Source organism: Mytilus edulis, chromosome 7, assembly GCF_963676685.1.
Source record: "Mytilus edulis chromosome 7, xbMytEdul2.2, whole genome shotgun sequence".
Taxonomy (NCBI): Eukaryota; Metazoa; Mollusca; class Bivalvia; order Mytilida; family Mytilidae; genus Mytilus; species Mytilus edulis.
In genome coordinates, this window is record NC_092350.1 from 57,840,171 (window position 1) to 57,866,832 (window position 26,662).

At 32.6% G+C, this 26,662-nt stretch overlaps 1 protein-coding gene across 1 annotated transcript; it reads right to left on the reverse strand.

The window, feature by feature from the left end:
- LOC139481869 (zinc finger protein 721-like) lies at positions 1-26,327 on the reverse strand. The gene is made up of 4 exons (XM_071265381.1): positions 26,194-26,327; positions 11,424-12,067; positions 7,756-8,025; positions 1-5,748 (listed from the first exon to the last, which is right to left on the reverse strand). Exons 2-4 carry the CDS (start codon positions 11,614-11,616, stop codon positions 1,226-1,228), a joined length of 4,986 nt encoding a protein of 1,661 aa, XP_071121482.1. The 5' UTR covers positions 11,617-12,067; positions 26,194-26,327; the 3' UTR covers positions 1-1,225.
- Positions 26,328-26,662: the final 335 nt, after the last annotated feature.

The following is a 26,662-nucleotide window of genomic DNA, read 5'->3' on the forward strand; positions in this document are numbered from 1 at the left end:
CTTATTCATCCTGATTTTATTGAACTGAATATAAATTGTTATACTAGTATATATAAATACAAAAATGTTCTCTGTAGAAAAAAAAACATGCTATCATTAAAGGGTGAATTGTCAGCTGCTAACTACACAAGCAATATAATTGCAGTAAAACATGTCCATATCAAACTAGGTATATAATAGAAGCCCGTCTAAACTGAACCTAAGAATTTTAAATTCTTTCTTAAGAAACAATAAGTTTATCTTTTTGCCGTAGCCGGCTGTGTAAATTTACTGAAAATAAAACATTGTGTGGTACCATTATTGTTCATATTTTATAAAATAAAATTGAGAATGGAAATGGGGAATGTGTCAAAGAGACAACAACCCGACCAAATAAAAAACAACAGCAGAGGGTCACCAACAGGTCTTCAATGTAGCGAGAAATTCCCGCACCCGGAGGCGTCCTTCAGCTGGCCCCTAAACAAATATATACTAGTCCAGTGATAATGAACGCCATACTAATTTCCAAATTTAATTCCACAAATTTAATCTTCTTCAGAAGAAATGCTGTCAAAACTAGTTTGGTATTACAATGAGTTGACTTATTTTAAGTGACTTCACAAGGTCACTTTTGATTTCTTTTAATAAAAAAAAACTTAATTTAACTAATCAATAATAACTTTAATGAATATTAAAGGGAAGAAATGCAAATATCCAAATCCTACATTATCTTTCAGTAGTTTTTTCCACAAACTTATAAGGTATAAGAAATAACCACAGAGTTATAATTATAGAATATCAAACTTTTTGTATGTGTACTTCTGTGTTCGATGTTAACTCTTTCTTAATTTATAGAATGTAATGTGAAAAAATTATGAAGGGAGGGGGGTGGGGTGAGGGGAGAACCTTTTTCGGGACGTCGGGATCAGGTGTTTTAAGCTCGGGGTTTCGGGATTGACCATTTCGGGTTCCGGGATTTCTTTTTTCGATGTTCGGGATGTCAGGATTTTTTTTTTAAATTAGGGAACTCGGGATTTTATGTTTTTAAGCCCCGGATTTCGGGATCAGGACACCTCCGACCCCCCTCAATTATAAAAATCTCGTTATGTCCTTCCCTATTTTGTATCTTGAAATAATGTTTCTGAATATGAAAAAAATAAAAAAATATTTTCATCCATCTATTTACATAGTTTCTAGATATCAATAAAAGCCGAATTTCATATTATTCTTTTTAAGTTAATACTTCTCATTTGTCATGTAACCGACTATGTGTATGTAGACTAGAGCTCTGGCTGAACCCTTTACCACACTCATGACATTTGTATGGTTTTTCATTGGTATGGACACGAAGATGTGTTTTTAGATTGCCTTTAAAATTGAATTCCTTTCCACAAACATCACACTTAAATTGTTTCTTCTCATAGTGCATCTGTTGATGCACGTTTAAACTACATTTTTGATTAAACATTTTTCCACAGTTAGAACAAGTATACTTAGGTGCTTTAAATTTAGTTATTTGTTTTTGTGTTTTTTTAATTTTCGAAGTTTTTGGAGCCGCTTTCTCATCTGTGACATCTTTTTGTGTTGACATCATCCTTCCATCCATCATTGAAGGAGTTCCTGTATTCTTTAAATTCATTGAAGTCTGATTAACTACTTTAACTTTTTCATGAACGGACTGTGCTTTATCCGATTCAGCTGAGCGGGATTCATTCAGAATCAGGTCTTTCTCTTTATGTTTCCTTGAGTTCAACTCTTTCTTGTGTAATCTGTAATGTGTATTCAAACTACTGCTTTGAGTAAACCCTTTATTACACACTTTACAAGTAAACGGCCTCTCACTTGTGTGTGTTATCATGTGCTTTTCGTAATTACATTTAAAAGTAAATTCCTTCCCACACTGTTCACAAACATATTCTTTAGATAAAGAGTGTGTCTTTAGATGTGTGCGTCGACTTCCTGTCTGGCTGAAACATTTTCCACATATATCACAAGCATATGGCTTTTCTCCAGAGTGCACACGTAAATGATCTATTAGTGATTTTTGTACACTAAATTTTTTGTTGCATAAATCACATTTAAAGGGCTTTTCACCAGTATGGGAACGTTTATGCTGATTTAAATCTTGATTTGACACAAATGTTTTCTTACACATCAAACAAGAAAATGGCTTTATTCCTGTATGAATTTTCATGTGAGATTTCAAAGTATCTTTGAAGAACTCTTTACTGCATGTTTCACACTTCAGTTTATCTCTTTCTTGGTGAGTTTCTATGTGTTTTTTCAAATGTCGCAGTCTCTTATATGCTTTGTGACATATTTGGCACTTGTGTAATTTGATATCCTGATGCAGCGACAGATGAATATTCAAGCAAGATCCTGTGGAAAATTGCAAACCACATACATGACATAAATACGGTTTTTCTCCAGTATGTGTCCTTCTATGGAAAATTAGTGAAGTTAAAGAATTAAATGCTTTCTCACAAAATGAACACACATACGGTTTCTCCCCAGTGTGTATTCGCCTGTGAGTCTTCAAAGAATGTCCTCGACGAAATGATTTACCGCAAACATCACAAGAGAAAGGCTTGACATCTGAGTGTGTTAAAAGATGTATCTTATATCTAGCCATGTAATGAAATCCCTTTCCACAATGTAAACAAACAAACCGTTCTTTTTTCTTAGACATTGCTTCTTTGTTGAGCCATAAACTGGTACTGACTGGTAACTGTTCTCTACTGTTTTTGGATTCATACTGGATTTCTTCATTACATCTCATACTATTTGAAACTTTTGTTTGAGAACATACATGTTTGATGTGTTTATTGAGCGAACTCTTTTCACGAAATCTTTTAAAACAAACAGAACACCTAAATGGTTTTTCACCAGTATGGTCTTTCTGCTTATGGGCCTCTAGTTTACTTCTCTCCTTAAAACTACTATCACACTGGTCACAGTTAAAATAATTCTCACCAGTGTGTATCTGATTATGGTGCTTTAAACTAGATTTGTTCCGAAATCCTTGACCACAGAGATCACAATGTTGAATCTTAAGTCCTGCATGACTGCTCTCGTGGATTTTTAATTTGCTCATGCGATTAAAACCAGCAGTACATTGATAGCATTTAAATTTCCACCTATGTGAATGGGATTTTGAAGGATATTCCTTGTCACTGGTTACTGTTGTCTTTAACATACCAATGCCGCTTCGGCTTAGTTCTTTTTCTCTGTTCCTGATGTTTTTCTTCTGGTTATCTCTTTTAAATGCCTGGTTGTGATTATTCTCTCTCATATGGATATACAAATGCTTTATCAAATGTTTCTCAAAATTGAATTCTTCAGCACATTCATCACAATTAAAAGTCTTAAAATTCACGTGGGTCTCTTCATGAAGTTTTAAGGTGTCCTTATCTTCAAACATAGCATCACACTCTAAGCATTTAAAATTTTCGTTTAAAACATTTTTATCACTAAATTCTGATTGGCTGTCAATGGACTGATCATTCATCCTGATCGCATCTACATTTTTACCAGAATCTTGACATTCTTTTCCTGACTGCCTTCTCTCTGTTTGATGTGACAGCAGGTGAATTTCAAAATTAGACTTTTGAAAACATGATTTTCCACAAAAGGTACAAAGAAAAGTTTTTCTCTCTGTGATATCTTTATGTATCTCTTTATGAAGCCACAAAGAGCTTCCATATCTAAATTTTTTATCACAGAATTCACATTTATATGGTGTTTCGCCTGTGTGAATTCGTCTGTGCAATTTTAAATAGTACAACTTCTTAAATTTTCTAGAACAAAGACAACAGGAGTAAGGTCTTTCATCTGAATGACTTTTCTGATGCTCTCTGAGCCTACACATACGTTTAAACTCTTTGCCACATGGGAAACACCAATGAGTAGTTTTCTGCTTTTGTAAATTTGATCTGACACTTGTGTGAATTCGGGTGTGCGATTTTAAATAATCTAATTTCTTGAACGTTTTGCAACATACATTACATGAATATGGCATTTCCTCTGTATGTATTTTCTGATGTTCTTTTAGCCTACTCATACGTTTATACTCTTTGCCACAAGGGAAGCACCAATGTGTAGTTTTCTGCTTTTGTACTTTTGTTCTATTTGAACTGTGTATTAGGGCGTGCCGTTTTAAACTTCTTGAACACTTGAACGATTTGCAACATACATTACATGTATAAGGCCTTTCATCTGTATGTTTTATCTGATGCTTTTTTAGACTACTCTTAGATTCAAACTCTTTGCCACATGGGAAGCACCAATGTCTTGTTTTAGGCCTTTGTGTTTTTGGAATTTCGTGAGTCTTGGTGTGCTTTCTTAAATGTTGTGACTTGGTGAACCTTTTGTAACATACATCACATGAATATTTGAATTCTTTTCTACATGGGAAATGAAACTTTTGATTTCCTAGTTTGTTTAATTGTTGCCATTTGCAAATGTTTCCTTTCTGTTTCTGGTTATTAACTTCAGTTCTGGAATGGAAAGATTTCATGACTTTGCTAACTTTGTTATATTTTGCTTCTTTGTAATTTGCTCTTAAGCTGTTCAGACTTTCCTCATCTCCATTAAAATCATTACAAGCAGTAACTACTCTTCTATTTGTTGATACAGATGATTGATTGTTTGCAGTGTTCTCTGTTAATTCATTTTCCTTTCCAATGTCTTTTAGAACAACATAACATTCTTTGATGTGTGGGTTTAAATTAATAGTTTTTGCTGTATCTGTCCTACCATACTGAGTATCTTTTAGAATAACATTATATTCTTTATTTTGTGGGTTTTCAATAATGATTTTTTCACTATCTGTTCTACCGTTTTGTATGTCTTTTCGAAGAACATTACATTTTTTGATTTGTGGGTTTAAACTAATGGTTTTTGCATTATCTTTCCTAACGTATTCAGAAGTACCAAATTGACACCTCCCATCATTAATGTTACAGGATGTCTCCCTCTGCTGACAATTAGATTCGGTATCTATAACGCTCAATGTACAGTTTTCAGAATCAACATTATCATCTGATTGGCCACTTTCATTGTTGTTTATTGTAATAGAGTTGAAATTATTGAACTGATCTTCATTCAACTGATATGGTATATTTATTTCAATTTCACCTAATAAATCATAAACAGTGTTTTCTGTTATTCCGGTTTGAGAGTCAGATAATTCATTACAAGGCAAATTTTGAGTTGTGTCTCTCTCGTTTTCTTTAGTTCTTTCTTCAAGATCTTTACTCTCAGTTATCATTGTTAGTTTTTCACTAGTTTGAGTTTTTTTCTTAACACGAGAAGTGCTTGTGTCCCATTCTGTACTATTAAACATTTTCTCTACATTGCCCCTTTCACTCTTACGTGTCAATTTAATATCGTTTTTATTTACATTTTGCTTGTACTTGATTCTTACCCCAGATGTTTTAAATTGTGCTTTCTTATTTAATATATTGACCCTTTTATTCCCCTTTCCTTTTTTACTTGAAATTATCTGGTTTTCTGTTTCATCATTTTCTTTACTTGTTCTACCTAATGCGTCTTGATAAGTAGCACAACTTTTGTTTAGAAGTTGTGATCCTTTTGCTTTATCCCTGACACTATTTGTTCTTCTTTTAACCTCTGCAGTAGTCTCATAAATTGCATGTTCTGGTTTTTCAGAGGATACACTTTTGGTGATCACTGCACAGACATTGTCTTTACTTCTAATGTTTTGATCGCCATTTTTATTTAGGACACTGGCACATGTATCATCATTTTCTGAAATAGAACATGATATTGGATATAAGAAACTTAATAATTAAATATGGCTTCTCAGGGATGTGGAAATATTTGTTGTGGGCACTTGTCCTGGGCAAGTAAAACTGTAAATTTTACTTGTCCGGAAAAAAAATTATTTGCCCTGATGGTCCCAATAAATATTGTAGTATTTTATTGTTAGCTAATATATGATTCTTAGCACTGTTTTGCATCCCAAACAAATCAGTGAAATCAATTGGTTTATATGTGTAAAAAATTTAGGAATGTTGGAAATGGGTTTATAACATCAATGGGACAAAAACTCAGGTTTGCATACTTATTTTTACTCATTTTGGTTTCTTTTACATAAATTAAACATCTTTATACGTTTTGAAATTAATCCTATATTTTTGCTGAATTTGAACTTTGTCTTGTATATCATTTTACTTGGGTAACCAAGACAAAAATAATTACTTGTCCGGGTGTTAAAATGTACGAGTCGGGCGAGTCGGGCATAGCATTTCCACACCCCTGCTTCTTTTTCCTTATAAATTCTCACCTTACTACTCAATCAGTTAAATAACACTTGGCATTAGATGCTTATTGCTCTCTTCTCAGTTCACCATTTAGTGAACTGAGAAGAGGTCAGCTTTTAGTGACCATTCCACATTCCCCTAATTTGACCATCCTTTCTCTCATATGGTATTGAACTCTACTATTTTTGAACAAGTTGATTCTTTTTCTTTTTACAAACAAGAGTGTACACCCTGAAATGTCTCGCCTTCTATACTAATCATTGATATTATGTTGATAGTCCTAAGTATAAAGTTAAGCTTTATAACAACTGTCACATAAACTTAACATTAACCAAGATAACTAAACAAAGACCAATGAACCTTGAAAATGAGGTCAAGGTCAGATGAACCATGCCAGGCAGACATGTACAGCTAACAATGCTTCTATACAACATATATAGTTGACCTATTACTTATAGTTTAAGAAAAAAAGACCAAGACACAAAAACTTAACACAGTGCAATGAACCGTGAAAATGAGGTCACGGTCAAATAAAACCTGCGCGACTGACATAAATATCATAAAATATTTCCATACACCAAATATAGTTGACCTATAGCATATAGTATTAGATAAAAGGACCAAAACTCAAAAACTTAACATTGACCACTGAACCATGAAAATGAGGTCAAGGTCACATGACATCTGCCCGCTAGACATGTACACCTTACAATCATTCCATACAACAAATATAGTAGACCTATTGCATATAGTATGAGAAAAACAGACCAAAACACAAAAATTTAACTATAACCACTGAACCATGAAAATGAGGTCAAGGTCAGATGACAGCTGCCAGTTGGACATGTACACCTTACAGTCCTTCCATACACTGAATATACTAGCCCTATTGCTTATAGTATCTGAGATATGGACTTGACCACCAAAACTTAACCTTGTTCACTGATCCATGAAATGAGGTCGAGGTCAAGTGAAAACTGTCTGACAGACATGAGGACCTTGCAAGGTACGCACATATGAAATATAGTTATCCTATTACTTATAATAAGAGAGAATTCAACATTACAAAAAATTTGAACTTTTTTTTCAAGTGGTCACTGAACCATGAAAATGAGGTCAAGGACATTGGACATGTGACTGACGGAAACTTCGTAACATGAGGCATCTATATACAAAGTATGAAGCATCCAGGTCTTCCACCTTCTAAAATATAAAGCTTTTAAGAAGTTAGCTAACACCCCCGCCGTAGCCGCCGCTGGATCACTATTCCTATGTCGAGCTTTCTGCAACAAAAGTTGCAGGCTCGACAAAAATGCTTGTGTCACATGAAAAACACTATCAAACATTTTCTCTAGATGTTCTTGTTCAATCATATATATCACTTTGATAGCATGCTAATTCATAGAACTTTGGCTTGTGCTTGATAGTTGCCCTAGGATTGTTTTTTTTTAATCTAATACATTGACCTTTATCATGTTTATATTATCCTTACTTTTTTTTCTTGAATTTGTCTGGTTTTCTGTATAATCATTTTCTTTACTTGTTCTACTTGATGTGTCTTGGTTAGTAGCAAGAGCTTTCGTTATTAGTGATGACGCTGTTGATCCATCCCTAATAGTACTAGTTCTTCCTTTGACCTCTGCAACAGCATCATTATTTGCATGTTCTGGTTTTTGAGAAGATGCACTTTTAGTGGTCACTGCACTGACATCATTGCCTTTACTTCCAATGTTAAGGGTGCTGTCACTTGCCTCATCATTTTCTAAAAATGAATAAGATATACAGTAACATGTATTTAAATAATTTTGGATCCTTTCGTCTCCATATTTCTCAAGAAATTCTGCACATTATACTACTCAATCAGTAATAAATATGTATGGAATTAACATATTCCACATCAGATAAGGCTAATATTTACAGTTTTGTGTGGGTTCGTGTTGCTTAAATTTCTACATTGTAAAATTGAGAATGGAAATGGGGAATGTGTCAAAGAGACAACAACCCGACCATAGAACATAGTGTTTTTGAACTTTTGCTTGTCCATTTGTCCGTTTCTTTTTAGCTGTGGCTTTTTTACTTTATTTTCCACATTAATTTGAATGTCCCTCTGGTATTTTTCGTCTCTTTTTTTAAAAGAGGAAGTTAAAACAACAATCCATTTATCCTTGACCATTTATGGATCAAGAGTTTTGAAACAATGGAGATGGGATTTGGTGCCTTGGAGGAATTAGGGAAAGTGTAGTGTTGTATTTTGTGAGGAGATTGGCTCTAATGAGGTTATAGTTACTAAGTAAGCACAGTTAAATTACTCAAGCTACAGTCAATTTATTGATAAATAATTGTAAGGTAAATGTGTTTATATGAGGAGATTATATTAGATGTGTGATACTGTAAACCAACTTATTTTCGCAGATACTTTATTTGGCGTTTTACCCTTTTTGTCCACTTCCCGGCTATTTAATTTCCCGTTTTTCTATATACTTGATGCAGATTGATAAGGAAACCTGAAAGATCCAAGTTTTTACATATTTGCGACGATTTATATTTGTGTTCTTTTTCTACTTGCGAAAGTCTCGAAAATAAGTTGGTTTACAGTATGAAAGTATATAACATTTAGTGAGTAACTCACATTCACTATTCAAATTCAATGAGATTTTCAACCAAATCACCTTTAACATGTTTAAGATCTTGTAAGTCAGTGTTTGTCATCAGTTGATGTGCAACATGTTTGAGTCTTAAGTTTTTTGGTCTAAGACTTCTTGTTTGAATTGAATTACTAATTTTTATGTCAGGTCCTTTTAACCTGCCATTTTGTTTATGGTCTCTACTTCCTAGCTTCTGAGTCATTCGGTCTCTGGTGGATAGTTGAGAGGCCTGATGGGGATTGGGGGGGGGGGGGGTGGACGTGGTCCCATCACGATTCTCAAGTTGATTACTTTGTCAATCACGATTCACAGAAAATAAATTTCCATGATCACAGATCACGAAAAATATATAAACAAACCAGATGCTCCGCAGGGCGTAGCTTTATACAACCGCAGAGGTTGAACCCTGAACGGTTAGGGCAAGTATGGACACAACATTCAAGCTGGATTCAGCTCTAAATTTGGATTGTGATTAAATAGTTGACACAGCATAGGTTTCTGACACAGAATGAATGTGTTCTAATGAACTTAAAATTTTTGTTTCTCTTAGAGCAATTCACTATGCTGTTGAATATTAATCCTCTCAAAAAAATGTTTGAAGAAATTTTCTTTTTTATTTATGAAATTTCAAATGAGAAAAATTGAACCCAATTTTTTTAATCACATCCCCCTTTCCCTTATTCCAAAACTAATCTCAATTAAAATTTCTAATGGAGTTTGCAACAATAACTACTCATTTAAATACATCATAAAATATTAAGATGTAAAAAAACTGCTTGTTATCACTGAATGGTAAAGATTATTTTAATTTATCAGTTGGTAGTAAAAAGTGAATATACATTGTATATTGTATATAAAAAAGATTTGAGTTGATTCTGGACAAAGAAAGATAACTCCAATTAAAAAAAAATCTTGCTATTGCACAATATTTTGCAATTAGATATTTCTTGCTTACTATTCTGGACAAAGAAAGATAACTCTAATTAAAAAAAAAATTGATATTTCACAATGTTGTGCAATTAGATATTTCTTGCCATTGCGCAATACTGTGCAATTGAAAAGACTTGCTATTGCACAATACTTAATATAATAATTTTAGATCCTGATTTGGACCAACTTGAAAACTGGGCCCATAATAAAAAATCTAAGTACATTTTTGGATTCAGCATATCAAAGAACTTCAAGATTTCAATTTTTGTTAAAATCAGACTAAGTTTAATTTTGGACCCTTTGGACCATAATGTAGACCAATTTGAAAATGGGACCAAAAGTTAAGAATCTACATACACAGTCATGACAGTTAGATTCAGCATATCAAAGAACCCCAATTATTCAATTTTGATGAAATCAAACAAAAGTTTAATTTTGGACCCTTTGGGCCCCTTATTATGTTGGGACCAAAACTCCCAAAATCAAACCCAACCTTTCTTTTATGGTCATAAACCTTGTGTTTAAATTTCATAGATTTCTATTTACTTATACTAACGTTATGGTGCGAAAACCAAGAAAAATGCTTATTTGGGTCCCTTTTTGGCCCCTAATTCCTAAACTGTTGGGACCTAAACTCCCAAAATCAATACCAACCTTCCTTTTGTAGTCATTAACATTGTGTTTAAATTTCATTGATTTCTATTTACTTAAACTAATGTTATTGTGCGAAAACCAAGAATAATGCTTATTTGGGCCCTTTTTTGGCCCCTAATTCCTAAACTAATGAGACCAAAACTCCCAAAATCAATCCCAACCGTTCTTTTGTGGTCATAAACCTTGTGTCAAAATTTCATAGATTTCTATTAACTTAAACTAAAGTTATAGTGCGAAAACCAAGAAAATGCTTATTTGGGCCCTTTTTGGCCCCTAATTCCTAAAATGTTGGGACCAAAACTCCCAAAATCAATACCAACCTTCCTTTTGTGGTCATAAACCTTGTGTTAAAATTTCATAGATTTCCATTCACTTTTACTAAAGTTAGAGTGCGAAAACCAAAAGTATTCGGACGCCGGACGACGACGACGACGACGACGACGACGACGACGCCGACGCCGACGCCAACGTGATAGCAATATACGACGAAAATTTTTTCAAAATTTGCGGTCGTAAAAAAATCTGTAGAGAAACAGATCGCGATAACTAAAATGCACCAATCACAAACAACAAAAATAACCCATCAGGCCCCTCATAGTTGTTTCATTGAAATCAAACCTCAAATTATTCTTGCTTAGCATGTGTACGGTAGATGTATTGTATTGTAAGATATAAAATCAATAAAAATATGAAACACATTATATCTTAAATACTTCTTGTTAAATAATAATGTAAATTCAGAAATTACTGCTATTATTATTTCTGTAGTTATAATTGCAATTTTAGAATAAAGCTACATTTTTACCAGATATCAGAATGTTTTCAAAAGTTCTATTTATTGCGACACTCAAGGAGTTGCATTATTGACAACGATGAAAACCTCACAATGATTTCCTAATTTACAATTCACTATAAACATGATAAAACATACTTATTTCTGTACTACAGATAACTTGATTAGAGATGGCTGTTTCAGAGCAAGTTTTCACAGTTTCCTTGTTATCTTCATTTTGCTCCCCAGAACTACAAACTTCAAACCAGAGGGTGTCCCATGTTAAAATTTCACCTTCAACTTTAATCTCATCATTGTTCTCTACAATATCTTCTTGGAGACTCAATTCCATCTTTAACAACTGGCAAGGATGCAAGTAGCAAAATTATTAACAATATTGTTTGTCTGCATTTCTTCTTTCTTATATATATATATATATATATATATATATATGAAATTGGATTATAAATTTTTGGCTTTTTAAAATTATGACACACTGTCTGTCTCTGTCCTTCTAACTTTGTTAGTCAATGCATGCCTTCATTTGTGATATATTTCAGATTTTCAGGAAAACATTGTAAAGCACCTTAAATATTTGTGTTCATTATTCGCTGAGACACAGATATCTTTCCAGCATATTCGGGTAGCTTAATTGCCAATGACGTCATTAAATCTGAGACACAGAGAGTATTGGATATATATTGCATGGAAATCAATTCATTTCTGCTTGGATTCCCACCATGCTATGGTGAATACTGGAAATGATTTTTAGTTCTTCTCAAGAGATTTGCTTGTCTTCTGATCTGAAATAATTGAAACACATATATTAATTGGTTTATTATTACTTATTTAATTTATGTTGATCAATGTCAATGATTGGCATTTTGCTAAAGAGATTCTTCTGTTATCTATTTTTACATATTGGACTCAAACAATTTTCAAACTGAGTTTTACTGTGTGTATTGCTGTGTGGTTGTTTATTCCACATTGGCTAGAGGTACAAGGGGACGGTTTAGATCTCACACAACATGTTAAACCTAGTAGAATGTGTGTGCCTGTCATAAGTCCGGAACCATTAGCCTTTGTAAGTCCTTTGTTTGTTTTTAAATTTTGATTCATTTGTATGTTTCTGAGTTAAGTGTGACATCCATTTCCCAACACATTGTCAGGTACAGGATTTTCAATATGTGTTGAAGAACAATTGCTGGCCTTAGGCTGTTTTCTGGGCTATTGGTACTTTACGGAACGGAACGGAACGGAATTTCATTTAAGGTATCCAAAGGGGGCATTTATCAAAATTTCGAAAAATCTTTAAAACAAAACAAATTTTAAAATTTCTGTGTTTTACGGTTTTCCATATACAAATAACACAAATGTATACTTAATCTCATCTTCACAGGTGAAATGTGTAATAATGTATAACATCGGGAAATATTCTGTAGATGAATATGTCGGATTGTCCTGACTAAATTATCATGAAATTAACGCATTTGCAAGTCATGCATTATGATATCTAGACTGACCTCACGTCGTCCTTGATTAGAGACAGTGATCAAGTTGAATCTGATTTAAAATTTTTAATTTATTTTTCCGTTCCGTTCCGTTCCGCAAAGTACCAATTGCTCTGAGGAATTGGTATTTAACGGAAAAAACGGAAACAGACATCTTTAATGTAATTAAAGCAGTATGATAAAAAAAATTGTCTGACACCTCTTTTTGCATGAGTGGTATGTGTTTTAGATAGCATTTTCGACTTGATCAATAATAAAAAAATTAACACAAAGGCAGGTTACACAAAAAGTCTTTCTCCTTCCATCGGTAATTATATTTTTAAAAAAGAGGCCTTCAACAGCCCGTTCCGACGATGATTAGAGACAGTGATCAAGTTGAATCTGATTTAAACTTTTTAATTTATTTTTCCGTTCCGTTCCGTTCCGCAAAGTACCATTTGCTCTGAGGAATTGGTATTTAACGGAATCAACGGAAACAGACATCTTTAATGTAATTAAAGCAGTATGATAAAAAAAATTGTCTGACACCTCTTTTTGCATGAGTGGTATGTGTTTTAGATAGCATTTTCGACTTGATCAATAATAAAAAATTTAACACAAAGGCAGGTTACACAAAAAGTCTTTCTCCTTCCATCGGTAATTATATTTTAAAAAGGAGGCCTTCAACAGCCCGTTCCGACGATGATTAGAGACAGTTATCAAGTTGAATCTGATTTAAAATTTTTAATTTATTTTTCCGTTCCGTTCCGTTCCGCAAAGTACCAATTGCTCTGAGGAATTGGTATTTAACGGAAAAAACGGAAACAGACATCTTTAATGTAATTAAAGCAGTATGATAAAAAAAAATTGTCTGACACCTCTTTTTGCATGAGTGGTATGTGTTTTAGATAGCATTTTCGACTTGATCAATAATAAAAAATTTAACACAAAGGCAGGTTACACAAAAAGTCTTAAAAATTTCTCCTTCCATCATTAATTATATTTTAAAAAAGAGGCCTTCAACAGCCCGTTCATCCGATGATTAGAGACAGTGATCAAGTTGAATCTGATTTAAACTTTTTAATTTATTTTTCCGTTCCGTTCCGTTCCGCAAAGTACCAATTGCTCTGAGGAATTGGTATTTAACGGAAAAAACGGAAACAGACATCTTTAATGTAATTAAAGCAGTATGATAAAAAAAATTGTCTGACACCTCTTTTTGCATGAGTGGTATGTGTTTTAGATAGCATTTTCGACTTGATCAATAATAAAAAATTTAACACAAAGGCAGGTTACACAAAAAGTCTTTCTCCTTCCATCGGTAATTATATTTTAAAAAGGAGGCCTTCAACAGCCCGTTCCGACGATGATTAGAGACAGTTATCAAGTTGAATCTGATTTAAACTTTTTAATTTATTTTTCCGTTCCGTTCCGTTCCGCAAAGTACCAATTGCTCTGAGGAATTGGTATTTAACGGAAAAAACGGAAACAGACATCTTTAATGTAATTAAAGCAGTATGATAAAAAAAATTGTCTGACACCTCTTTTTGTATGAGTGGTATGTGTTTTAGATAGCATTTTCGACTTGATCAATAATAAAAAAATTAACACAAAGGCAGGTTACACAAAAAGTCTTTCTCCTTCCATCGGTAATTATATTTTTAAAAAAGAGGCCTTCAACAGCCCGTTCCGACGATGATTAGAGACAGTGATCAAGTTGAATCTGATTTAAACTTTTTAATTTATTTTTCCGTTCCGTTCCGTTCCGCAAAGTACCAATTGCTCTGAGGAATTGGTATTTAACGGAATCAACGGAAACAGACATCTATAATGTAATAAAAGCAGTATGATAAAAACAAGTCAGACCCTTCTTTTTTGAATGAGTGGTAAGTGTTTTAGATAGCATTTCGACTTGATCAATATTTAAATAAACAGCTGCGCCATGAGCGCATGATACGCCCGTCGTCTTGTGAAAAAACATAAATCTTTTTTGAATAACACAAGGTTGTACAGGATGTCATGCTTAGTATATCCTGACTCATTCTCATGACGTCTACTGTATGTGTTTAAAAGAATGCTAAAAATATACTATGATTCGTTTTTTGTTGCAGACTCTACATCGACTGTCAAGTAAAGCCCTGTTTAATGCTCCTTTCTGGCATAGATAATAGTTAATAAATTCTATTCTTCAAAAACACATCTACATGGAATGGTAACAATAAATCAAGAGAACAAATCAACTAACATATCATACAAATACGGAATGCAATCCGCAATACGAAAAACCCCATAACTGGTTAAGGCGAGATAACTCTCTTAAAAGGATGTTATCTTTACCAAACGTCTTGACCATACCAAACTGACATATAACACCTGTTCATTGATAATTTGTATTATTCTATGTATTTTTTGTGATTTTGTCCCATGTACATTTTACTTCATAACTCTTTATTAACATACTGTTTGTAGATTTTTTTTACTGATATGTAATAATACGTATCAGTATTACCACCGTAGGTATAGTGTCCGGTTGAGATCGTGTTTTTTCGAGTGATTTGATCGGGTTTTTTCGAGAGCGTCCAGGTTTTTTCGAGAGATTATGACTAAAAATGTAAACAAACAGACATGTTTTCCTTTAACACGTAAAATAAATGCTTAAACTAAATTTACAAGATCAAACAAGTTAAATAAGTATTTGTGATGAAAGGATGTTGCCAACCATACATACTTTGCAGTTAAAAAAGTTTGATTTGGCCTAATAATGCTTTTATGCCAAAATATAGATAAAAGCAATTTCTATACACATACCAATGCAAATTTCAAAGAGCATGCACACATGATGTCTTTATATCCTTACATTTACATATGCTATAACAAAAGTTTTAGTTATTGTAATTAAAAGGCAATTTTAAGGGTATATTCATTTCCATCTGTCCAAGTTTTTTCGAGAGCAGTTCGGGTTTTTTCGAGAACAGTTCAGGTTTTTTCGAGAGATAAACCAATTTCTTACGGTTTAAAATGTGCTATTTAAGTACATTTGAGTTTAAAAACGAATGAAAAGTCATCGGTTCTTTCAAAGTTTATAACTAATGCATTACAGCAGTTTGATAATGTTGCATAAGCACATACATTTCATAAAAAAAAACATAATTTATTTCTATATATTGTTGTTTTGCATTATGAATTGCATGGACACCGGTATGCTTTATACCTATATTATTTGGATTAATCAAATCTACCTATGTCTATAGAAAAAAATGTTCACATCATGCATGATCACTGTATTCAAAGGACACTGGTTAACGTATGGTTAGATCAATCAAACATATTGCCATCCATGTTATTGAAATGACGGAACTAAGCTAGCATGCTGATGTCCAGATAAACATATTGCATAGATCCAAATATACGTATATCGATATGGAATTTATGTGATTTAAAAAATCTGCATTTTAGAGTGCCATGGATTTTAAGCTGAAACTATTCGTAATTTGAACAATCGTTTTGTGGGCACGGTCAAATTTGATTGATATTTAAGTACGCATTGCTTTTGCGCCAATTCTTAAAAGTTGTAGTTTTTCATTTGCGCCAAAAAATGAATATTGCTTCTGCGCCATTGTGCAGGTAAACTAATTAAAAAGTGAAAATATAGAAAATTTAAACAATATCTACGGACACACCAGCTGTCGTCAGGAGATAGGAGAAAAAAAAAAACAGATTAAATACAGAATGCACCTCTAGAACCGAAATTTCCCGCTGATATTATAGTAAGACCTTTGCCTATAGGTTTTGTAACAGAACAGACTTTTAGTTTTTATAAATACTTTGATTAACAGCAGTTATTATTGTGGTTTATGACTTTTAAGGAGTTACCATTTTTTATACATTGTTATAGTGCTTTGATAAATCCGAAAATGTTTTAACAATTTGCAAACATTTTTTTATTATAGTGTAAACCAGTGTTTAGTGCTCATATTTTTATGAAGATATATTTTAAACATATGTTTTAATATTTATGAGACCTTGTTTCTAATATAAAATTGAGAATGGAAATGGGGATCACTGTTTCTAATCATCTTCGGAAGGTCCCTTTTTTAATTTATAATTACCAATGGAAATAGAAAGACCTTTTGTCTAACCTGTCTTTGTGTTATTTTTTATACGTCCGTCAATTTTGACGGGACGTAGTATGGTATACAAATGTCCAGTGTCCGTCCGTCCGTCCGTCCGTCCGTCCGTCCGTCTGTCCGGTGTAAACATGTCGCACCGTAACTTGAGAACGACTTATCCAAATTTCATTAAACTTAACATAGTTGTTTCTTATGATGGTCAAATGATCTGTATACCTTTTTGTGAAAATAAGATTACAACTTTTTGAGTTACGGCACTTTGTAACTAAAACAGGGGTGTGTTTTTTTCACATGTCGCACCGTATCTCAAAAACGATTCTTGATTATGGCTTAAAACTTTAAATACTTCTTAGTTATATTAATCTTAATATCTGTATACTTTTTGGTGATGATTCAAAATTTCATTTTTGAGTTATTGAGTATTTTGTAAAAAAAAAGGGGGGGTTTACATGTCGCACCATATCTCAAAAACGATTTATGATTATTGCTTAAAACTTTACACACTTCTTTGTTATAATAATCTAAAGATCTGTATACTTTTTGGTGATGATTCATTTTTATATTTTCGAGATATTGAGTTTTTTGTAAAAAAAAGAGGTTTTTTTCACATGTTGCGCTGTATCTCTATTGCTTAAAACTTAACAGGCTAATGTTGCGTCGGGTTTCCAAATACATCTTGCACAATCTTCCTATTGAGCGGGAATAAGGAATGAGTCAGGATATACTAAGCATGACATCCTGTACAACCCTGTGTTATTCAAAAAAGATTTATGTTTTTTCACAAGACGACGGGCGTATCATGCGCTCATGGCGCAGCTGTTTATTTAAATATTGATCAAGTCGAAATGCTATCTAAAACACTTACCACTCATTCAAAAAAGAAGGGTCTGACTTGTTTTTATCATACTGCTTTTATTACATTATAGATGTCTGTTTCCGTTGATTCCGTTAAATACCAATTCCTCAGAGCAATTGGTACTTTGCGGAACGGAACGGAACGGAAAAATAAATTAAAAAGTTTAAATCAGATTCAACTTGATCACTGTCTCTAATCATCGTCGGAACGGGCTGTTGAAGGCCTCTTTTTTAAAATATAATTACCGATGGAAGGAGAAAGACTTTTTGTGTAACCTGCCTTTGTGTTAAATTTTTTATTATTGATCATGTCGAAAATGCTATCTAAAACACATACCACTCATGCAAAAAGAGGTGTCAGACAATTTTTTTTATCATACTGCTTTAATTACATTAAAGATGTCTGTTTCCGTTTTTTCCGTTAAATACCAATTCCTCAGAGCAATTGGTACTTTGCGGAACGGAACGGAACGGAAAAATAAATTATAAAGTTTAAATCAGATTCAACTTGATCACTGTCTCTAATCATCGTCGGAACGGGCTGTTGAAGGCCTCTTTTTTAAAATATAATTACCGATGGAAGGAGAAAGACTTTTTGTGTAACCTGCCTTTGAGTTAAATTTTTTATTATTGATCATGTCGAAAATGCTATCTAAAACACATACCACTCATGCAAAAAGAGGTGTCAGACAATTTTTTTATCATACTGCTTTAATTACATTAAAGATGTCTGTTTCCGTTTTTTCCGTTAAATACCAATTCCTCAGAGCAATTGGTACTTTGCGGAACGGAACGGAACGGAAAAATAAATTAAAAAGTTTAAATCAGATTCAACTTGATCACTGTCTCTAATCATCGTCGGAACGGGCTGTTGAAGGCCTCTTTTTTAAAATATAATTACCGATGGAAGGAGAAAGACTTTTTGATTAACTTGCCTTTGTGTTAAATTTTTTATTATTGATCAAGTCGAAAATGCTATCTAAAACACATACCACTCATGCAAAAAGAGGTGTCAGACAATTTTTTTTATCATACTGCTTTAATTACATTAAAGATGTCTGTTTCCGTTTTTTCCGTTAAATACCAATTCCTCAGAGCAATTGGTACTTTGCGGAACGGAACGGAACGGAAAAATAAATTAAAAAGTTTAAATCAGATTCAACTTGATCACTGTCTCTAATCATCGTCGGAACGGGCTGTTGAAGGCCTCTTTTTTAAAATATAATTACCGATGGAAGGAGAAAGACTTTTTGATTAACTTGCCTTTGTGTTAAATTTTTTATTATTGATCAAGTCGAAAATGCTATCTAAAACACATACCACTCATGCAAAAAGAGGTGTCAGACAATTTTTTTTATCATACTGCTTTAATTACATTAAAGATGTCTGTTTCCGTTTTTTCCGTTAAATACCAATTCCTCAGAGCAATTGGTACTTTGCGGAACGGAACGGAACGGAAAAATAAATTAAAAAGTTTAAATCAGATTCAACTTGATCACTGTCTCTAATCATCGTCGGAACGGGCTGTTGAAGGCCTCTTTTTTAAAATATAATTACCGATGGAAGGAGAAAGACTTTTTGATTAACTTGCCTTTGTGTTAAATTTTTTATTATTGATCAAGTCGAAAATGCTATCTAAAACACATACCACTCATGCAAAAAGAGGTGTCAGACAATTTTTTTTATCATACTGCTTTAATTACATTAAAGATGTCTGTTTCCGTTTTTTCCGTTAAATACCAATTCCTCAGAGCAATTGGTACTTTGCGGAACGGAACGGAACGGAAAAATAAATTAAAAAGTTTAAATCAGATTCAACTTGATCACTGTCTCTAATCATCGTCGGAACGGGCTGTTGAAGGCCTCTTTTTTAAAATATAATTACCCATGGAAGGAGAAAGACTTTTTGTGTAACCTGCCTTTGAGTTAAATTTTTTATTATTGATCATGTCGAAAATGCTATCTAAAACACATACCACTCATGCAAAAAGAGGTGTCAGACAATTTTTTTTATCATACTGCTTTAATTACATTAAAGATGTCTGTTTCCGTTTTTTCCGTTAAATACCAATTCCTCAGAGCAATTGGTACTTTGCGGAACGGAACGGAACGGAAAAATAAATTAAAAAGTTTAAATCAGATTCAACTGTCTCTAATCAAGGACGACGTGAGGTCAGTCTAGATATCATAATGCATGACTTGCAAATGCGTTAATTTCATGATAATTTATCAGGACAATCCGACATATTCATCTACAGAATATTTCCCGATGTTATACATTATTACACATTTCACCTGTGAAGATGAGATTAAGTATACATTTGTGTTATTTGTATATGGAAAACCGTAAAACACAGAAATTTTAAAGTTTGTTTTGTTTTAAAGATTTTTCGAAATTTTGATAAATGCCCCCTTTGGATACCTTAAATGAAATTCCGTTCCGTTCCGTTCCGTTCCATTCCGTTCTGTAAAGTACCAATAGCCGTTTTCTGCTCTTTGGTCGAGTTGTTATCTTGAAAGTTGAAAACAAGTTACAAACAAAAAAGTTACATGTAGCCAACATCCTTAAACAGTTAAATGTAAGATTCTTGTAATTTTTTGTTTTGTGATAATTTTTAAAGAAGAATACCTATATTGTACCAGATTTTTTTTTATGGCTACACAGGAAAAATAAGAATGTTTTTTTAATAATTTCATTGAATTTCTTGGACAATATTATTTTATATCATTTCCCATAATTCTAATTATCAGTTGAATATGACTCCACACTTCAGTAATGTACATGTATGCATGTTTTGATTGTAGATACCACATGTACCAAAAGCCAAAAGGGAGTTGTATAAAAACTTTTAAGCATATTTAGGATCTTTTTGATAAAATTACAAACCAATATAAGAAATATTAAGAAATAATGGTTTGACAAATGTACATACCATGTACATGTATATGTAATAAGGTGTGTAATGCTGTAAATTCAGAAATTATTGTGTGCATTTATTATTGTGATTTTTTTATAAATAGACCTAAATTCAAGAATAAATATTGTGATTTCAGGAAAAGCTGCGTACAGATATAGATGCATCAAATATTAGAAACTGATTTCTTATTACTCGGAAACTCGCCCAATGGCAATATTTGCATTACAAAAAAATGCAATAACTTCTTAATTTAAAGTAGACATGGTAGACTTTTATTTTATGCATATTTTTCACACACTTGACCTTCAAATATTGTTGAGGTCGAATTTAAATCCCGGAATCCCAAAATTAAAAAAAAAGAAATTCCTGGATCCCCAAAGGATCAATGCCGAAAACAATCAAGAAATCACGAGCTTAAAAACACCCGATCCCTGTGTCCCTATAAAGGTCCTACCCCCCACCAACTACATAAAGTTGTAATTGAAATGTGTTATAAAAACTTTCCTGGCAAAGTTATAAGAGAGGGAGTCCACTATAACAGTAGAAAAATCCATAAAATTAAAAACAAAAATGTAATTTCCAATGTACATGATGTACTAATGAACTCTCTTTCTTCTGGTCTCGTTTGTCATGAGACTATTAGTAACAACAGAACCAACATCAGAAACATTACAGTATTTCCATTTCTTTTTGAACATTAAAATATGCTAGAATTAAATAAATGTAATTGATACGGACTGCGTCCACTTTCGCAGTTAAAGCCTGCCTGGTATTATCAATGATTATAAGCCCCCTTCTTACTTAATTTGAAAAAAAACATACTTGACAGGACTGGTATAAATGATTTTCTGCAAGCCGAAACACACAAAAAAAAACAAAAACAGAAGCCATATGAATTACAATTTTTGCTTTATCCTATATATTAATCTTTTGATGTTGTCCCTAAACACTAAAAGTCTTACACTGAATCTATATATTTTGCTTTTTGACCAAAATATTGTCATTGAAAAAAACTATTAAAATACAACGCATGTTTCATGTTGTGTTTCAGATTAATGTTGAGTTCACACGTAATTCGAATTTGATTCGCATTAACTAATTCAAATTAGTTTAATTCGCATTCGAACGTTTAATTAATGTCCTAACGTCAATTCTAATTCGAATTGGAATGCGCGTCAAATTTGCTTTACTGTCCTAACGACGTTAACTTTTAATTCGGATTAACAAAAACGTATTTCTAATGCGAATTAGTTAATTCGAATTAGCCAATTCGAATCAATTCGAATTAAAAAAGAAGAGTGTGTGAACGTGATTAGGGAATTGGATTCGCATTCGATTCAAATTCGATTCGAATTAAAGGTACGTGTGAACGAGGCAGAAGAAACAGTCAGGGGACTTACTTAAATAAGTGATTTTCTAAATCACTGATTCAAGTAACATTATTTCCATAAAGCTTGGAAGTTAGAGTTGTCTTTCTTTAATAATCACTTATTTAAGTAGTACAAATTAATCACTACAAGAAGTGATTTAATTTTATTGTAGCTTTAAATATAGAATACTAATGATCCAGGGACTAATTATGTTTCTAAACTTATCAGAACCAACATTTGTGTTGTCTAGGATGACCAGGTCATTTCAGGTGATGACCTTGTACTGTATCTAGGATAATGACATAAAAATCACTTATTTAAGTATCCAGGGGTGTGAAAATATTTGCTGTGGGCACTTGTCCCTGGGCAAGTAAAACTGTAAAGTTCACTTGTCCGGAAAAAAAGTTACTCGCCCAGATGGTCCCGATAAACATTGAAGTATTTCACTGTAGTTAAGATATGATTCTTAGCACTGTTTTGCATCACCAAGAAATGAAATCCATTTGTTTATTGTGTGTAAAAATTTAGGAAAGTAGGTTAACATCTATGGGACAGAAACCTTACAGCAAACCAACAAATGAAATGACATGTAAAGGTAATTTTTGCAGCAGTTTTTGAATAGAATTGTAGCTAGTAGGTACATATAATGATATACTAATTTAGAGGACAGTGAGTGAAGAAATGGAAATTAAATAATGGATAAACTATTGACTTTTTTGCTGTTTCTCTTAACTGATACACTTGTTTTTTTGTTTTTTTTTATAATTGTCTTGATGGGCAATTAAACCGTCCCTTCTATTTACCACTCTGACAACAAATAATGTTGACCTTTGATCTATAAAAATAAAGACAAAAGAATTATTTATTTTCCGAATTTCCATCCTAGATAGTCAGGTGCAATCTGATATTCACGATGTATGAAATTCTAGCTTCCGTTTTTTTTTTTAATACTCCTTATCCTCCATTTGCATTTTAGGTTTTTTACTCGACTCATTATTCTTTTTGTCTTGCTTGCCCAGTGTTTTAAAAGTATTTATCAATCTGAATCTCGATACAAAATCATATAAAAATGACACTTCATGGATAAAACCTAATCGACGATCCCGTGTCAATGGACAAAACCAATGCAATGTTACGAATACTTATTTTTATTTATTTTGTTAATCGATCTATTTTCGGTTTTATGTAATATTTATCGTCATGAACATTGGTGTTTTTACTCGCTGACCATTGGTTTCTTTTACATAAATTTAACATCTTTATACATTTTGAACATGTTGAAATTAATTCTATATTTGTGTTGGATTTGAACTTTGTCTTTTATATTTTTTTACTTGTCCACGGGCAACCCAGACAAAAATAATTACTTGTCCGGTTGTTCAAATGTACGAGTCGGGCGAGTCGGGCATAGCATTTCCACACCCTTGGTATCAGACCTCAATTTCCTTCCCAAAAATCACTTCTTTAAGTATCATTCTTTTAATAACCCCCACTAATTTCAACACCCCCGAACAGTGAAATTTTTATCGCGAACAGTAGAATTTTATTACATAATCTGAAAGACGAAACCTTGAACTTCACAGGAAAAATACTCCCACTGCTGTGAAAAATCTTTTAAGAAAGTATCAGTTCATTATGTTAAGCCATTATTATAGCATTTTTTCAACTAAAATAGAATTTTCAGCTAAATGATAGCATCAAAGGCATAAACCTTGCTACTTAAAAGAAGCAAAAAGTTCATTTTTTTTAATTTTACTAATTAAAAGATATTATTTAAACCTATGTGTTTAAAATTTTGAAAAAACTACAAAATCCCAATTTGTGACATTTGCTACTCAAATAAGTGATTTAAAAAATTAACTTAAATTTGCTACTCAAATAAGTGATTTAAAAATCACTTATTTGAGTAAGTCCCCTGACTGAGAAAGGGTCTGGGAAATGTGCAGAATGCACAATTTTGCATAATTTTTCTATAGCTTCTTGGGCCCTGCAGCTGCCCCCAAAGCCTTTGCCGGGATTTTATGTTTTCAATATTATTATTTATATAATTATGAAAATAAACAATCAGTCCCTTCATGTCCTTCTTTTAATAAAAATGAAAAATCAAGCTTTGACAATGCAGAAAATAAATAATCTGTCCTTTTAGTTCATAAAAATAAATAACGGATCCAAAACAAATCCTCCTCTCCCCCCCCCCCCCCCCCCCAGAATATCAATTGGTTGTTCCCTAAATAGACCCATTTTTAAGAGAGTTTTGTGATTGTTACTCTATTGGGCTTAAATTAAAATATTGTTTGTTTGCCCTTTACCGACCGACCCTATAAATTCGTTCCGCCTGAAAATCTTTTATTTGTATTTACCAGCAAGATTTTATTTTATTTTATTTTTTCGTCCTACCAAAAATCTTATATTTGTATTTCCCGCTCAAAACTTTTTTACCGGAATCCTCGGGTTTTATCTTTATCGTATAAGGTCTAGTCCGTTTGGTATCACTTGAGCGTTTGACATGAACACTTGCATATAGCATGCATAGAGTTTCAAAGCATTTGTTTGAAATCGATGTTAAACGCTGTGAAATAATGATATGACGTATGTTTACTCTGCTTTTTTATACTTGAAAAGCAGGGTTTATTTACAAAAAAGTTTGTTTAATACAAAATTATTAACGTGTGTACAAACTATTTTGTGTAAACGGACGTTGTATTTTATGTAGGGATGGCCTTTTGTGATCCGTATATCAGGATGATTATCATGGTTAACGATGCCTTCGACCAGCATTGCTATATTATTTATATCTGACATGAACCAAAGGTGCAAAAAGCCTGTAAAGTGGAGAATATTTGGCAGTAAAATCGCCAAAGTTTTCCATACAAATCATTTATAAATGCGATGTAAAATACGTGACAATTGAGTTTAAGTTTTGTAGCATTTTTATTGGAAACATGGGCACACACGGAAATTTTAACACTCTAGGGACTTTTTATAATAGTAATGTATGTCTGCCCCGACATATTTAACCAGGACAAAGTTATCTCTTACAGAAAACCTTTAGGTAGAGGTAAGCGCACAAGGTATGTAGTACAGAACATTAGTGCAATTTAAAACTCTTCAAAGTTCCAGGCATAAATAAACGTTGAAAATATGCGACACAGCTCTTTATTTTGATACAAAATAGTAGTGCAAAAAAAAAGCCATATAAATTAACTTCACATTCTACATGATATTTTTTTTTTCAAAACGTTGTCCCAGAAACTTATTAGCAAAAGCAAAACAGACAAAAATGACATTATGCAGATTTTGTATCTATAAAATAAAATATTATACCTACCTTCCTACCCATGAAAAAAAATATACCGAGTCAAGCTATTTTTTTGGGGAAAAAAATAAAATATTTTACCTACCTACATGTACCTACCTTGTTTCAAAACATAGGATCGGAAAAGGGCAAACAAACAATGTTTTAATTTAGGCCTTGGCGGAAAAGTTCCACATTTGGCAGATTCTTCCCAACCTGTTTAAGGCTTAATTTCTATTGAATAGTTTTGAATTAAAATAAGGGAGCTACCATTTCCTTTTTATAGGGGGTGCTAGGATGAAAAATTTTGTCCTGCATTTTTTTTAGCTGTAATCTCTGTCTTGCCTTTTTATTTTTCACTCTGTTCGGCCCTGCCTTTTTGTTTTTTGTTTATCCTGACTTTTTTTTTACCTAAATTGTCGTCCTGACTTTTTTTTTGCCTTTTTTTTACTCAAAACTCTTGTCCTGCTTTTTTTCAAATTTCATTCTAGCCCCATAAAAATCAAATGGTAAAATGTTCATGAATAATAAAACAAAAAATAAATTAAACCCAGTCAGTATTTTACTTAAAATAATAATTTTTTTTGTGATGTGGGCTAAATTCAAAAAATATCTATCCTGACAAAGAATTCGAAAACAAAAAGGATATCATCAGATTTTGGAAATAGTTCCACTAGCTTTACTCTGAGTATACTGTTATATAGTCCGAGATTACTCTGACTAACTGTTAAAGCGAGGTTATAGTAGTCTCAGCTTTACTGAAAAGGAGGCGTTCTGTCCAATATTATCTAAAATAGTAAAGATGGGATATAGCTATATATAGTCTGATCTACACTTCAAATTCTGTGTCAAAACTTGTTATAAAACTTACACCTGGATATGTTTTAAATTCTGTGAAACATTAGCCAGAACTTTAAAATTGGCACACTTTCTGCGTCCTAATTTTTGACATTGATATTATGAGTCGAGAAAAATCATTGGTTGATTTGGAAGAGATTCTAAATATAAAAACTAAAACGGTGATACCCTCGTTTTCTTCCGTCAATCCGCGTAGTATTTCCTGGCCCATAACCTTTTTAGAATTTTCACCACTTTCTCACACTGGTCAAAATTCTACATACACAGTTAACTCACAGGGACTCGGTTAGCAGATTAAAATTTTGTAAATCAATGTTTTTAATTTATTTTTTATTATTTCCTGTCTATTTACATTACTATATTAACGTATTTAACGTTGCCATCACTATTTCTTTGTTTTCTGGCAATGTGCAGTTTACTATCCATATCCATATACTGAAAAAACCTAAAGGGATCTAAGTCGCCATCTTGAATTGCCTTCC

Coding starts and splice junctions, on each gene's coding strand:
- LOC139481869 (XM_071265381.1), bottom strand. CDS start 11,616: ATGGAATTGAGTCTCCAAGAAGATATTGTAGAGAACAATGATGAGATT. Junction 8,026..11,423: donor TATCTGTAGTACAGAAATAA/GTATGTTTTATC, acceptor ATTCATTTTTAG/AAAATGATGAGGCAAGTGAC. Junction 5,749..7,755: donor GACAAATTCAAGAAAAAAAA/GTAAGGATAATA, acceptor GTTCTATTTCAG/AAAATGATGATACATGTGCC.